A 15,355-nucleotide genomic window follows, 5' to 3' on the forward strand; every position below is an offset into this window, starting at 1 on the left:
TCTCCTTGGTGCGCTGGGGTGTGCGTGTTTCCATCCTGCATGGCTGCAGTACAGCCACCACACAATGGGACGTTGGCGTGTCACGGGTCCGAGCCCGCAGCAAAGGCACCGCAGTGATGCTTTGCACGTGGAGCCTCCAGCAAAGCTCTTGATGCTGGCAGAAGTCATTTCCCTGGCTTGCTGCAGCGTGGTTTAACTAGCAGTTCCCACAGGAAGGCTTCAAAGAAGAAAGCAAGGTTTGGTAATTTCTGTTAGCTCCTTTTATGCAGACATTAAAAAAAAAGGCCGTGAAGCAGGGTGATGTTGTCTCATCAGAGATCTCACAATGAACTGTTGGCACTGAGTTGGAATCCATTCTAGAAAACTGGTTCAATGAACATAAAGAGCAAGAACAAAAGAGTTATTTACTATTTTAGTGGGTTGTTTATAAAGCCCATATTCTAGACTTGACTAAGTTTGTCCAGCTAGCTTTTGAAGAAGCAAGCATACAGTGAGGAGAAAGCACACAGGAGGGATTTGGGAGAAAGAAGCTGCAGTCTCCAGTCAGCTACAGTTGCACTTCATAGGGTCTGGAGAAACTTTCTTCACCTTGTCTTTAAATCTCTACTACTGTCTTCCACACGGTGGCTTCTGGAGGTGTAATGAGCACATATTTATAAAGCATTGTCAGATAAAAACTGAATAGCCTTAAAATTGGTGTACAGCTAAACAAGTGCAGCATCCCAGTTCCACAGTTTTTAAGGCAGCAAAATTACTGTTTTGCAAATGCAAGTGGGGAAACTCTGTGAATAGTTGTTTTTCTGAGGAATGCCTAGACTCCTTTGCCTTAACCATTGGTTTCTGTCAGTATATATTTTTCTGTGCTGGTCACAAAAGGCACATTTAAGAAGGAAACTCAGTTACTGTGGTCAGACCAGTAGGTTCAGTTTTTGTTTCCAACTTGCTGTGATGGGGAGAAAAGGGAAGAGAAAACAGCTCATGATATATTATTTGGAAACTATAATTTACTGTAACCAGACAGCTCCCCTGAAATGTGAGAAGCCTGCATCAATAAGTCCATTTCTCTTTTTTGTCCTAGGCTCTCCATTCATAAATCAAGTTCGGAAGAAGGCTCTGTAGGTCAGTATATTTCATTTTATTTGATACTCCTATGGAATTCTTAAACAGCTTTTGAGTTTTGCTTGTGCTGGGATGTGAAGAGCTGGCAGAAGTCAGCAGCGTTTGTGTGTGTGGAGGGTGAGTCTCCGCAGCTTTCAGTTTGATGCTGAGTGTCTCAGTGATCACTAAAACTGCTCAGCCAGCATTGTCATGTGATAAATACGCCTCTTTTGACTTGTTATATTGAACTGAAAATGTTTGCATGTTAGATAACTGCTAGCCTGTCCTTTTGCATTCCAAAAAGTACCACCACCGGTAAATAATGGGGGTTCTTCAATATTTTTATCCATGTCATGCTAGAGTCTCTTTCTTTGTTCCTGAATTTTTTTTTTGCTTATTTGAAAAGAAAAATAAAATTGGGAGGTTTTTCTTGTTTGTTTCCTTGTAATGGTATTCTAGGGACATTTCCACACAGTCTAAACTTAAGCTGTATTTCAGAGAGTCAGCAAGCCCAGCTCTAGGGCACCCAGGGCAAGATCCTAAATACTAATAGCTCTTCGTCAGTAGCATTTCTGCCAGATCAGGCACAGTATGTTCATTTGCAGGTGGCATAAACTTCATAGCATGTGCCCTGGCTAATTCAACAGAACACAGTTATATATGCCCTACCTTGAGCTAAATCCCATTTTTCTTTCTAGACCAAATTATTTACTTTCAGGTCATCAGTCCATATGGAGATCTGATACTAGTGGACATGGAGACCCAGCCTTGTACAGTCCAGGCATATAGACAGCAGGAGTCAGATGTAGCTGATGATCTCATGCCAAGTAGCAGAGTGTGTATGTGCACATGTGTGTGCATGTGTGTGTATATATGTTAATGATTTCTCTATAGGTAGGCACAGGCATACTAGAAAGTCACTTATCTCAGTTGTGGCTTAAGCTCCATTATCGTGATTCAGTTAAAGAGAATAAACCAACAAAATACTTCAAAAACACTTCCAGACTTGACATGAAGAACTCAACAGACATCATAATTAATGTAAAATATTTTCTGTTTATAATTTTAAATATCTAAGTTACTGGCTTATCTCAGTCCTCTATAGCATTGGCAATCATAAAAGAATGTGCATTCCCCTGAAATAGCTACATCAACATAGTTCTAGTACAGAATAAATGAAGAAAACCAGAAAATTTGAGGGGTTTTTATTCTTGTTTCTCATTTAAAAATGCAATGTAATGCTTGAAAGCTTCTCTAGAATTTACTAACTAATGTTTCTTTCTAAAATTCTTTTTCCCTTTCCCCTCATTCTCCCACTCCACTTTCCTTTTAGGGAAAGCAGACTGGAAAAAGAAAAATAAGTTTTTTTGGCAGAATTTCCGAAAGAACCAGAAAGGACTAATGAGGCAGACTTCAAAAGGTAAAGCTTTTTCAAGGGTACACATCCTATCTATATAAAATGTAAGGAGCCAGCATCACAAAGGAATAAAATGCATTTGTTATAGTGTGGCAGCTGGGGTCTGTGGCTCTGGAAGGTTTGGTTCGTCATGACAGTGCTCAGAATGAAAAATCAAATTCTTGAGACTGCAGACATGAGGCTGGGATGCCTTTGGTCCTGTCTGTCAGTGATGGCACACATGCAAAGTGATGCAGTAAATATACATTTATAAGTAATATATGTAAATAAAAAAAGATTCTTTTTTTCCCCCCCAGTCCTGACTTGATAAGAAAAATACTGTTCTGTTTTAATTAGAAAGATGTTTCTCCTTTTTTTGGCATTTTGTTACTTTGACCTGTTTGCTTTAGGCTTGAATCCAGCCTCTCATTGTAGAAGACACTACAAGAAGGTAGTAAAAGTGCCTCTGGTGACTAGTGGAAATGCCAGATTGATTCCACTTGAACTGTCAGGTGTCTTTCTCTAGTTCTTCTGCATAAGATGCAGCTGTGGATTGCATTAAGTACTTCTCTTCACACAGAAAATTTTTGTTTCCCCGTGTGTATCTGTTAGATTCTTATGTTGCAAACAGATGCTTCTCTATGTCTGTGTGTGTTCAGATGGATTGTGAAAGATGACAAAAGCCCATTTAGTAGGTCCAAAAGGGGCACACTTTCAGTTAAGTGTGAGTCCTTGCAGTTCTCGAGACAAGTTCTAGTTGTCTGTGCTGACATGCCAAGCACATACCAGAAGGAGAGTCCAGTACATCTGGCACCATGGGCCAGCTTAGTGGGCGATTAGACAGTCTGGACAGATCACAAGCAGTGGCCAGTCCACAGCAGAGAGCTGCAAGGGCCCGGCGCAGCATTCCTCAGCAGGCAGGTTCTGGCAGGTGAGTGCTGGACTTTTCCAGCATTAGCACTTTCTCTTTTAATTCTTATCTTTCAGGGTCAATAACCATGTGATGATGGTCAGTTTTTTATTTCTCCTTTTTGTGCTTGCTTGCTTTCAGTGTCAAAGCAGACTTAGTTTTTTAGTTCTAATTTGCTTCCTATTACTGCTCAGTTATCTCAAAAATCATTCAGTTCTTTAAAATCATACCATGAGCCTGCTCTGGGGAGGGTCTGTTTCTGGCCAGCCAGATCCACGTGGCAACCAGATTTCAGAGCACTGGGAAAAATCCAGTTTCAGTGTACCCTGCTCTGTGCATGAATTCTTACATGTGTCTAAAATATTTTTGCTTTTTTTGTGCAGGAGAGGATGTCGGTTATGTGGCCAGTGAGATCACAATGAGCGATGAGGAACGGATCCAGCTGATGATGATGGTGAAAGAGAAGATGATCACCATTGAGGAAGCACTTGCTAGGGTATGATATGTGCATACTTCAATATCCTTGACAAACATGTTTTGGAACGTAGGATATATCAGTCTGGAGTTTTACTTTGTTCACAAAACAGGAGAAGGTGGAGAAGGCCTGCCTGTTTACCCCATTGCAATAGGTATCATAAATTAGATAGCAATTCCTTTGTTTATTGAGATTTAGCTCAACCAGAAATAGATATCCAGTACATGGTAAATTAATAGAGTCCTAAAAGCATTGCTTCTCTCCCTTAACAATAAAAGGTGGTAATCAGAGAAAAGATTAAGTGTAGACTTTTTCATTGCAGCTGTCTAAAGTGAGGGAGAGGAATCTCTCTCACTTGTACTAGCTCTTACTTATCAAGTATGTTCATAGGTTTAAGTACTAATAGAAATGCTTCAGGTTTTGCTGAGCTTGCCTTACTTGATCCAGCACACTTATATTTCTTACTATTCTCCTTTAAGCTAAAATTTCTTCTGCTTGTTTCTTAGTCAAAAAGGTGACCTTTTACTTTAATAACCTTCAAGAAAACATATTTAGCCATTTTTGGCATATGACATTATGTCAGATATACAACGCAGTGGCTGTCACAAGGGTTTCTTTATAAACTCTAAATGTTAATAAACCACAAGAAAAAGAACTATAAGATACTGCATTTGTGCAGCAATAGGGCCAAGGTTTTAATTGCTCAGGAGCCAAAAGAGGGTTAAAGTTTCCACACAACCTTTGTGTAAAATACTGTGATGGAACACAGGGTATTCTCTATGGGCTCCGTTAGAGAAAACATCATATAGATTGGTTGGCAGTCAGATAAATATCTTTATCAACACACTACATCGTGAAATAGATGATTGTAGAATATGAATTTATGTTAGTATCTGAAGAAAGTATTGCTTTGCTGGAAATCATATAATGAAAAAAATGCAAAATTTTAGAATTATTGTGTTGGAATATTGGGAATTCTTTTTCTTCTCTGCTGTTAAAATTTGGTGGGGTTGTACCTGATCTGATAGCTCATATATGAACTGGTAGAGTTTCCCTCTAGTGGTCTGAGCTACTAGCAACATTTTTTATTTTTTTAATACGGGTTCTTGATCCTTTCAACACTTTGATTCCTGTAGTATTGGTTTTGTCTGAAGCCTTTTACTGGAAAATGGGAGAGATTTTTTTTTTTTTTTTTTTTTAATTACAAAGGATGGTTCCTAGTCTTTAGTGCAGATCATTTTCTTTATGAAGGAAATTGGCAGGTCACTGTGATTTAGTCTGTCCACTGTAAACTGTGCCTCTGAGATGGGGATGTGTAATTTTTGTTTTACTAACAATAGCTCATCAAATTTCAGTATTTACAGATCATTTTCTTCTAAGAAAAAAAAACAAGTCATTTTTAGAACTTCTGGTTGTAAGTCAATTTATTTTGAGTAAGTGAGACATGCAGTGCAAAAGTTCAGTTTTTCCCAGTTCCACAATGATACAGGGAAAAAAATGAAATTACATTAACTCTTGCTATTTTAATGAAGATTAATATCTTCTTGTCACTGGAAAATATTCTTTCTGTCTTTTCAAATTTCAGCTGAAAGAGTATGAAGCCCAGCACAGGCAATCAAGCAGTGTAGATGGTTCAGAATGGCCTGATGGTTCTTACTCGACACTTGATGGGTCTTCCAATTGTAATGTAAGTACCTGTCATTGTGATATAGCTCCCCAGTGTCATCTAATATTTAAATTCTTTCATTGAAGTACCGAAATATCCTGATTTACCTGGCAATTTCCTTAATAGCAAATGTGTCACTGACTTTGCAATGCTCCGTTCTGTCTGCAGCAAATCTTTAACTTGCATTATAAATCTTCAAAATCTGTTGGCATAGACTTCAACAGTCCTATTGTATAATCTCTCTTTTTTTTTTCTTTTTTTCCTCTTTTTTTTTAATCTAGCCCTTTGTCACTGAGCTTTTGAAACACAAGTGGTCCCCAGCAAAAATCCCCTTGTTACAAAATGCACAGAAAAGGGCTTTTAGGTCATTAAACGAGAAGTTGCTGGTTCACAAGTAGAGTTTCTCAGTCTTTTCTAGCCCTTGACAATACATTCTAGATGAGGGTCTGACTAAGTCCTAGCTGCCTGCTGCCTTCAAACACTTCTGTCTCTGCATTAGCAAACTCATAGCCCAGAGTTTGTGGCTTTTGTCATAAGCAGTAAGGCAGCTTTCCTCCCTTGTTTTTGCTTCTGAGCTGTTTAACTTCTGTTGTTTTTATGGGCACCAGACAGTCTTTGTGTTATGCCATACTGAATTAATTAATTTTTCCTTCCAGATATCTTCATTTCCACTGAGTAGTTTATTCCACTTCATTTCTCTAATTGGAAGTTCACAGATAAATCTTAGAGAAGAACACATTCAACTGTCAAATTCAAGCTCTTTGTAACCCATAGAATTGAATCATAGGCTTTTGAGACCATTGGTTGATTTATTTATTTTATTGTCAGTGGAATTTCCTGCGAACTGTAGCAGCCGGTTTGCTCCTCCTTCCTAAATGAAAAAGGGAATGCAATGTCATTTTATGAGATGTTTAACATATTTGGTAGCAGAGAAAGATTTTGTTGTTTGTGTTCACAAAAATATGCCCATCTTTAGTTACACTGGAGCAGAGGGGAAGTGATGTTGCCTTATACTCTGTTCTGATATATCAAAAATGTACAAAGAATAGAGAAGGAAGCATCCTGACTCTCCTGCACTGATTGTTTAGCCAGCTGAAAGATGTCTTGATCTTTTCCCCATTAGTATTTATAGCTTGAACTTTCCCTTCTTAAGGCTTTTGTCCAGGGTACCTATAGCATAAAACCCTTAAAACTCTCACTTACCATGGTCAAATCTCAGAAGGATACTGCATTTCTCTCTTAAATGTTCTGGTAGTGGTTTATGCTTGTGTTGAATTTACTGAAAGCTGTGTGTATCTCTTGAGGACTGAACATGATTCAGTATTTCTTCTCTAAAGGAATGACTTGGCACCTTTTCTCTAAATTTTTTTTCCTAAGCCATCTTTGCATTTTGAGCCAAGAGCTGTTCTGGTAGGATTTTAACCAACTTTCTGCTAACTTCAGTGGGGGATCTCTATTCAATCGCTGTAGATAATTCTCAAGATTTTTGCTCTTGCCTCCTGGTTTTTGTCTCGATTGCCTTTAACAGAAGCTGTGAAACTGCTTGCCTTCAAAGGAAAACAAGATCATCTGCAGAAATGAAACTACATGTTAGAACAAAACTCAGCTTGACTTTTTTTTTTTTGTGGAAAAGAATGAAACTGGGGTTAACTGGGGTGAAGGACTTTGGGCTGTAATTAACAAAAGGGAAAAACAAACAATGAAAAGTATCAGGTATGTCTAGAAATAGGATATGTGTTCACCCAGATTTTTTTGCCAAAGGACATCTCTACTAATCTGCAATGACCAGCTTTTGAGACATGCAAAGATGATTCCATTTTCAAGCCCTTTCTTTCCCAAATGGTTTCAGTGCCATTTGTGTGATTTGTACTCTGTGTATTTGGAACCTCAACTTAAAATTACCCCACTCATTTTATATAGGCCATGAAGCAAAGATGGTTTTCCATATATTAAAAACATACTTTTAGGTAGCCCGCTGCCTTATAACCTCAGAAAGTAATTGAAAATACAAGTCCCTGAAATAAACGTTTCTGGTTTGAATTTGAAGTCCTTGGGCAATGGTTCTTCTGGTTCTGTTTGCTTTTTAAATTTATTTATTTATTTTTCAGTCTCACAGCCAAGTTGTTACTAGGCAGTTTTTAATGAAACAGTGTGATCATTTTGTAAACAAAACAAAAAACAAGTTAGAATCTAAGCAATGAGAGAATCTAAAAATGAAGGCAGAATGTCTGGAGTGTTCTAAGATTTTAAGTAATTCTTTCCTTTCAAGCCAGCTCTGCCCACAGCACACAAATAATATCTAAAGTACATATATCATTAGTTATTGTTTTCCATTTTAGGAAAAGACCACTTTTTAAAAAAGCTTTTATAGCTATCATGTGTTTATGACTAACATAACTGGTGTTGATTTAAAGATTCTCATTGATTTGAGGATTCTGTTTTCCAGGTTCTACTCTTTTAAATTACTGTACCAGGAAATGGAAGCTTGCGTTTCGTACCCATAACAAAACTAAACCCTAAAAATGAACCACAAAGGAGTGAGGAGTAGAAAGGTCAGCATCCCAAGGGAGGCAGCCCCATGTCAGTGCTGTGCTGTTAATTGTATGTCCTGTTTGTTTGTTCATAAGAAACAAATAAACAAAAGCCTTGCCGAGTCAGTAGGTGACTTGGTTCTTTGCCACTTTAGAGTAGTTTCTAGCTTTCAGTCTCACCACTGTGGTCCCGTTGTTTCACAACAAAGTATGTGTGTTCTTTATTTGCTAATGTGGGTATGCAGTTGAAACTGTTTTTCTTTTTAGTCAGATGTATGTATCAAAGCTCTAAAACACCTCATCATTTTCTTACAAGTTTATTTCTGAATATTTATGTTTCATCTCTGTTGCAATGAAAGCAGTCCATAGTAGCACTAGACAAGCTTTCATTGCCTTGTGCCAAGCATTAGGATGTAAAGCAGGTGCAGATTACAAATGGATCCCTTTCTGGATTGTAGATAAGGCCCTATTTGTCCTCAGGAGTCAGAACGCCCGGGAAAGAGAGGGCTTTAAAATTGTATCACATTCTTTACACTGAGGTGCCTTTTATGCTTCTTAAAGATAGAAGCGCATTTGATAACTTTTGGGGGCTGACATTCTCAGTTCATCTAAAATAGGGTTGCTTCATCCCCAGAGCCCTTGCTGGGATGGCTCCAGCCCAGCTTGGAGAACCAGCACTAGGAGAAGTCAGTATGTTCAGTGTGTCAGTCACTTTCTTTCCTGTGCCCTCTGCTAAAGACCACTAATCGTACCAGTTGCCATGTTTCGTGTCAGAGTGGGGAAATGGAGAGAAGCACAAGGGAGCTTGTGACAGAAGTGTGTATCATACATGTGCTGACACTGACACAAACCACTAATTAATTTCAGTGTCAGTTTCTGTAGATGCAGGTTAATTACAACTTCACTTATCTCTGGACTAAACTGGTTTGTTGGTCTCATCGTCTGTATTTTGGTTTTGATCAGCGGGTAATGCTCAGCCATCCAGCACACCTCTAGGTAGTGTAGCTGGCCTTCATTTGAAAGGTGCTACAGTGAGCTGTGCCATGCTTGTCTGACCCCACCTACCAGATGTGCCTCAGCAGCCTCAGGAGAGAGGCCATAATATTTAGGAGTGGGGAGAACAAAAGCAGCATCTCCCTCCAACAATATGGCCCACACGTGGGCAGTGGAGGGGCCTGCAGTGCTGTTTTACATCCCTGCCCCCCCAACACTTCTTTTCCCAGGATCACTACATTACCAGTAGGAAACTGGCACCCAATTTGTTTTCTCTGAGGAGAGTGGCAGCAGTGGTGCAGACCTGTAAGTAGGCTGTGCACATCTGCATCTGCTGTGAGGCCAGTGCTGGGGACGATTCCCGCTGGTGTTGCCTGTTTTTTTCCGTCTTCTATCAATCCATTTTTTAACAGATGGCAGTGCGTTGAGTCCACACAGCAATAGCTCTAGCTGGACTGGGATAATCATTTGTTGCTCCTGTTCTTACTATTATTTCTTCTTTTTTTACCAAGTGGTTAAATGGGGCTAAAAGTTGAAAGGCTGTGCAGAATTGGGTTTGTGTCTGCTACAAGCATCAAAGGCAGAGTAACAGATGAGAATGGACTTGGAGTTGTGTTTATTTCAGTCCCAGAGATGCTGAAGCTGTTGAATCAGGATTGTGTTACCCATTGTACAAACCTGACTCGGCCAAAAGACTAAATCTGATATAATTATCTCTGACTCATGACTGTCATTACTGTGTTGTTTGGTAAGTGTGAAGAATAGGAAGAAAAGAAATAATGAAAGTGTAACTTCTCTAGCACCAATTACCTCAAGAATAAATCTAAGCACAATTACAGCAAATCCACATTATTCAGGGTTATACTATATTTCAGTATGTGGATGCTTTCTAAATGCAGCTATTTTTAAATTTATTTTTATTCATAGTACTGATGGGTTCTTAAAATTTTTAGCCATTGATTGACATTACTATTGCTCATAATACAGAACTGTTAGCATAAACAGGAAAAAGTCCGTTTGGTATAATCAGTTAAATTTGTTAGAAATAAGCTCAGAGTCCATGTATATTGGGAATCAGCACTGGGTATCCATGGAGAGTAGAGTATGATGAGGTTTGTTTTACTTTAAACAGTAGTATTTAATTTGAAGCAATGTGAATATTTTGAAGTGTTAGCCCTGGTTTTGCTGTTATCCCAGGACTCACCATTTTTGGTAAGGTTTCTTTTCCATAAAAGGCTAAAGGGTAGAAGAGCATTTCTGTGTTTTAGTTCTTCTTGGAGAGCTTGTTGCCGCCTCCAGGCCGTGCATGCTCTTTCAAGTAACAGAGGGGAGCTGCTGCTGAGCATGGCTGTGAATGAATGCAGAGCTTTCATCTTTGCTCCAAAGAATCTAGTGACCCAATTTCTGTTAAGATTTCCTGAAAGGCACTGATGTGCCTCATTGTATTGGATGGTGTATTTATTATTACTACCCAAATTCCTGTAATACTGTCAGTGCTTAGTAACAGTTATGATGAGAAAGAACCTATAATAAGACATGCTTCAAAATGGTAGTGGTGAATTCCCACGCTATGTGCCAATCACAGGGACTGTCCTGGGAGGCATTGGCTGCCCTCCTTTTCCACTGATCACAGGGACGGTGTCCAGCACCTCTTGGTGAAAGCTAGTAGCAGAATTACAGCATGTTTTGTTACGATCTTTCCCCTCTCTCTATCTCTGCATAAGAGCAGGAATTCCCACGGGTACAGTAATACAAAAACCTTCATGAGAGAAGTGCAAATCATCATTACAGTTCCCATGACACAACCCAAAGTAAGGTCAGTGCTGGGGAGTGATGATAGCAAAGCAAGAGACCATTGATGTGTTTGTATTTGGTTTTGTAGAACACTCTAAGGAGTTTTTTACTTATTTTTTCTGAAATTTTCCAGAACACTTCAGAATTTGCAGGAGAAATTGCTGCGAACTATTTAAGAATAAAACTGGGTCACCTCTTTAAGTATTGTTTACCATGCAAGATGCACCCTTGTTGTTATCAGATACAGCTTGGCTAGGTATGTATCCCTAGTGGGACTAAACATTGTCACTACAGGATTGTACTGAGCAGCTGGCAGTAATGTAGCCCAAATAAACCTCCTGCTTGCTGCCAATAGGGGTTTCTCCTCTGTTGTAAAGTCTCTGAGAAAAATCTTCCTGCTGTCATGACTCAGAGCTTACAGTAACACCCAAGCAGCGGCTGCGGTTAGGCGTGTTCATAACCACTTCTGTTTGCCTGCATTCGGACAAGCCCTATTGACTTACTTTATTGCAAAATGTTTGGTCATGTGTTTGAGGAGGATGGGAGGTGGGAAGGCAAATTAATTTAATATTTATTCTAACATACTAGTTCACTTTTTTGTACTGTTTTTGCCTTTTGGCAGCTGCCTAATTTTTCTGCTTATTACCTAGAGGGTGGGGGCGTGGTACCAGCTTTTTCCTGTTCTCCATGCATCAGCCAGCAGGAGATGCTATAATCCATAATGTGGTTTCACTGCTCCCCTCTTTTCTGAGACCAAGCCTATTAAATTAGAACAAAGCTTTGCTCAGTTCGAGAATTAGGAATCTCAAAAGCCATGTGTTTCACTGCCCTGTTTGGCAGACCCAGGCTGAATAATCTTTGCTTGTGGTACAACAGAAAATTTTAATTGCCTGCTCATTGGTTACCACTTGTCCCCCTTCCCTGACGCTGGTGTTTCCTTCCTCATGCTTTGGATGGTAACATTAACAGCTTGATTGTTTGAAGATACTCTAAGAATGTAATTTAAGTTACTACAGCCTTCACTAAAGGGCTCTCATTCTTTTCCTTTGTTTCTCTGATATGAATTTTGCTGTGTTTCATATATTGCTGTTTCACCCTTGGTTTTCCAAGAAGTCGAGAGGTGGGTTTCCAGTGGAGTACTCCATTTGTTAATAGTACAGCCTATGTCAAAGAATAGGAATTCTCCCTGGATCTTCATAGCCTTGCCAAAACACAAGATTCAGTTGAGAGGGTCTTGTTAAAGACTTTTGTTTCCATGTATAGAGGAGTCTGCGGGAGAATTGGAAAAGAATGATGTATTGTAACAGATACAGAATAATGTAATACAGAGCTTCATTCTGCTGCGTATACCTATGACAAGTGGTACATGAGTACAGTTGTAATGTCATTAAAATTAATTATGCTAATCAGTGAGAGGAGTGCTTCACCATGAGGAAATGTGTCTGGCTTGCAGATACAAAGGTCGGCAATGTGCTTCACAAAATTAAACTGAAACCTGGAAACAGTTAACAGAGAGGAATTTGTCTAAGCAGCTATTCTTGTATCAAGACAGACCTCCTGGGAGAATTAAACTTTTATGCTCTCGTTACTTATGACAAATATTTCCCACTGATTTCAGCAAGCAGTGTCGTCACCAGCTAATGTGTAATATATCTCTCACCAAAGTAGCCATTGGATGCTCCTTTGATTTTCTTATAAGTAATCACAGACCAAACCCAGACATGGTTACCTACGGGGGCTGACACTGCACATTTCAGACTTGCACAGCCCTTGCAATTCATGCTCTGGGCAAAAAAATATTTATGACCTCTGTTAATTTTCTTTAAAATTTTGGAGGCCATCATTTGTAACTTCAGGATGTGATGTAGCTTATCACATCTTAGCTTCCTGCAGTTTTCTATAAACAGCCTCTGCAAGGATTAGAGGTCTGTGAAACTTTGTTAATGAAACCCAAAACCTTCAAAACTCAAGTTGCAAAGTCCCAAACTTAGATCAGTTTCACTCATGGCCATGAACTTTTAAGGGAATCTGGGATACATTTCAAGGAAGTCGCTGTCATGTTTCACTTGATGCAGGCTTGTATGTTATTGAAACTGGAGAACACTAGCTGGTTTTATCTGAAGCTTAGAATTTTCCATAGGGCTTTACATCAGGCTTTTGGGGTTGAAGTAATTTAAGGGTAAGAACTCAGCTACAGGACACTAGTAAATCTAGCTTACATGATGGCTGGAGAGTAGAAAAGTTGTGTACAGTCACTAGTACAAAGGTGGAGAAATTGAAAAGGGCTATTTGACTGGGGGGCTCATTAAAATCAGCCAGTCATCAAAGGGAATAGATGTTTAGTCCAGTTATGATTTCACAATGTGATTGATTTGCAGTGAATCGAGATTAACAGGCCACTGATAGTGTGGTCCTGATTGAGGGGAATCTTCCTTGCCTTAGAGAGAATGCTGTTGTGGTATGCCTTTGCTACTGCTTTCCACCCCTGGACAGCACTGCTCCCAATAAGTAGCAGTTTTGGTCCTTGTTTTCTTGTGCTCCAAGAGAAATGTCCAACTTCTGGATTTTTTGTGAGGTTTGGGATAAGGTGTGGTTGCCTGTAAAAGGAATGCCAATGTACTTGAGCATCTCAGAGTCTGTTTCTTAGGAAGGGAGATGAGAGCCCAGCCTAGGTGGAGATGTTGAAAGGAGCACTACAATACTTCATAAAGCCACAACACAGCTAATTATGGACGAGCACTTCTCTTTCTAGTTCTTATTTATGTTCTTTTCTAGCACTGAAACTGAGGGGAAAGATCAAAAAAAGTATCTAAGTTCACCAAGTTAAAAAACATTCAAGCAAGGTTTATTTTTCTTTCAAATTAGTCCTTCATAAAGGGAAATTCTCCAGGGATTTTTGTCAAAAGAATTAAAAAAGAGAAAATAAAAAATGCCTGGTAAAGGGCTTAAGTTATATTTCCTATAGACACAGCTTCCACTCTAGTGGTGGTGTTGGAGGGTCACTCTTCATCCTTGCTTTGCAGAGATTCTCTGTATTTTTTTCTTTCACTGAAATTCCATAGACAGTAATTAAGGAACTGGAGGCCAGCAAGAGGTCAGCAAGCCTTCGTCAGTGAAAACAGGGATTGTTTGCCATGTACAACACTCCCTTTTTTCCTTGTGGTGAATAGAAGATTTGCTTAGAGCTGATGACTTATGCCTTTCTTGCAAGTTATGCAGCTAGCAAGTAACTGGGGGAATCAATCAGTGAGCAGAAAACAGCTAATTGAGTCCAGCATCACGCTTTTTTCTTCTTTACATATTCAGCACTGGAATCGGAGCCAGTTTGGTGTCTGATAATGTAACTCCAGAGACGAGGCATTTTGTGTGCAGGACTCAGAGCGAATACAATACTAAAGAAGAAGTGTCTGCTCCTAAATTTTAGGGTTACAAAGCTGACAGCGGTTGAGGACTCGGGGGAAAGTACTCGAAACTGAGCTTTAGGCTTATAAATGCCGAAGCTGGTAAGTCACTGAGCATGTAGCATGATGTGGAGAGGATGTGCCTCCTGTTTCAGGGAGGGAGAAAGAGAAAAGGCTTTTGTGGTTATTCTTAGGCACAGCACAGCATGCATAGCTTTTCTCAGTTTTCTTTTTCCTTTCCGTGGGCTTTTAAGTTCTTTTCTGTTCTATTTTTCTGTCTCTGACTTTATCCAGGCATCTTTAATAAAAACTTTTTAAAGTTAGAATGGTTGGGATTTTTTGGCAGATGTAAAGCCTGCTGGAAAGAAGAAAGGACATGTGTAGCTACATCTCCTAAAGGGAACAGCAAAGTCTCTTTGCATTTATTATAGAGCCTGTAGTTCTGAGGTGAGCTAGCCAGGGCTGGGGGATGTGATGTGATATGTCAGTGAATCTAAATGTAGTTTTTTGCCCCAATTTGCTGAACAAGAATTGTCTGGTAGCAAAAAAGAATTGCAGCTTGAGCTTAATCAGATATTAAAAGATTTCCTTTTTTCTTAGACGGAAGGTTTCCAAGAGATTTCAGTTTGGGGCTGAACTATTACTGGGCATAAAGCAAATTGTAAAATTTTAACCTCTCTCTAAATGGCTTCATGTAAATGTCATGTATGTTTGGGGTTTTTTATGGAGCTGAAGCAAATCAATCAGTTATGATAGCTTTAACTGGATGTTGTCCTAGCATTTCTTGCACATTTTTATTGGGACATGGCTACCAAGCTTTGCCTGTTTTTAAGGGCTGCTGCTATAACCCTGAAGTGTTTCCAAACAGTCCTGTCGAAAGCTAGCTACTTACTTCTGGTTTACATTTTGCCAATTAATTCCAAGTACGCTAATAAATGTTAGTTTTCTCTGTCTCCCTCTCTCTCTGTGAAGCACTAACTCAAAGAGGGAGGTTAAGATTGTTATTTCTGTGGCGTGTGAAACGGGCTGGATGTTAGAGAGCAGCAGAGCAAGGCATGTGCCCTGCCTCCTGAGCAAGCAGCACCAAAGAG

General features: G+C 39.4%; 1 protein-coding gene across 8 annotated transcripts in view; it reads left to right on the top strand.

Moving 5' to 3' along the window:
* SASH1 (SAM and SH3 domain containing 1) overlaps positions 1 to 15,355 on the top strand; it is a 538,649-nt gene that overhangs the window by 486,647 nt on the left and 36,647 nt on the right. For 6 of the 8 annotated variants that reach the window (XM_017736377.1, XM_017736379.1, XM_008635316.2 and 3 more), the window contains 4 exons: positions 1,079 to 1,119; positions 2,432 to 2,518; positions 3,788 to 3,900; positions 5,465 to 5,566. In XM_017736377.1, the coding sequence (XP_017591866.1) occupies positions 1,079 to 1,119; positions 2,432 to 2,518; positions 3,788 to 3,900; positions 5,465 to 5,566 (343 nt within the window). Of the gene's footprint in view, positions 1 to 1,078; positions 1,120 to 2,431; positions 2,519 to 3,787; positions 3,901 to 5,464; positions 5,567 to 14,077; positions 14,367 to 15,355 lie in introns of those variants that run through there. The other 2 variants (XM_017736378.1, XM_017736381.1) reach the window with 2 other exon arrangements.

The sequence above is a fragment of the Corvus brachyrhynchos genome, unplaced genomic scaffold, assembly GCF_000691975.1.
Source record: "Corvus brachyrhynchos isolate BGI_N302 unplaced genomic scaffold, ASM69197v1 scaffold595, whole genome shotgun sequence".
Taxonomy (NCBI): Eukaryota; Metazoa; Chordata; class Aves; order Passeriformes; family Corvidae; genus Corvus; species Corvus brachyrhynchos.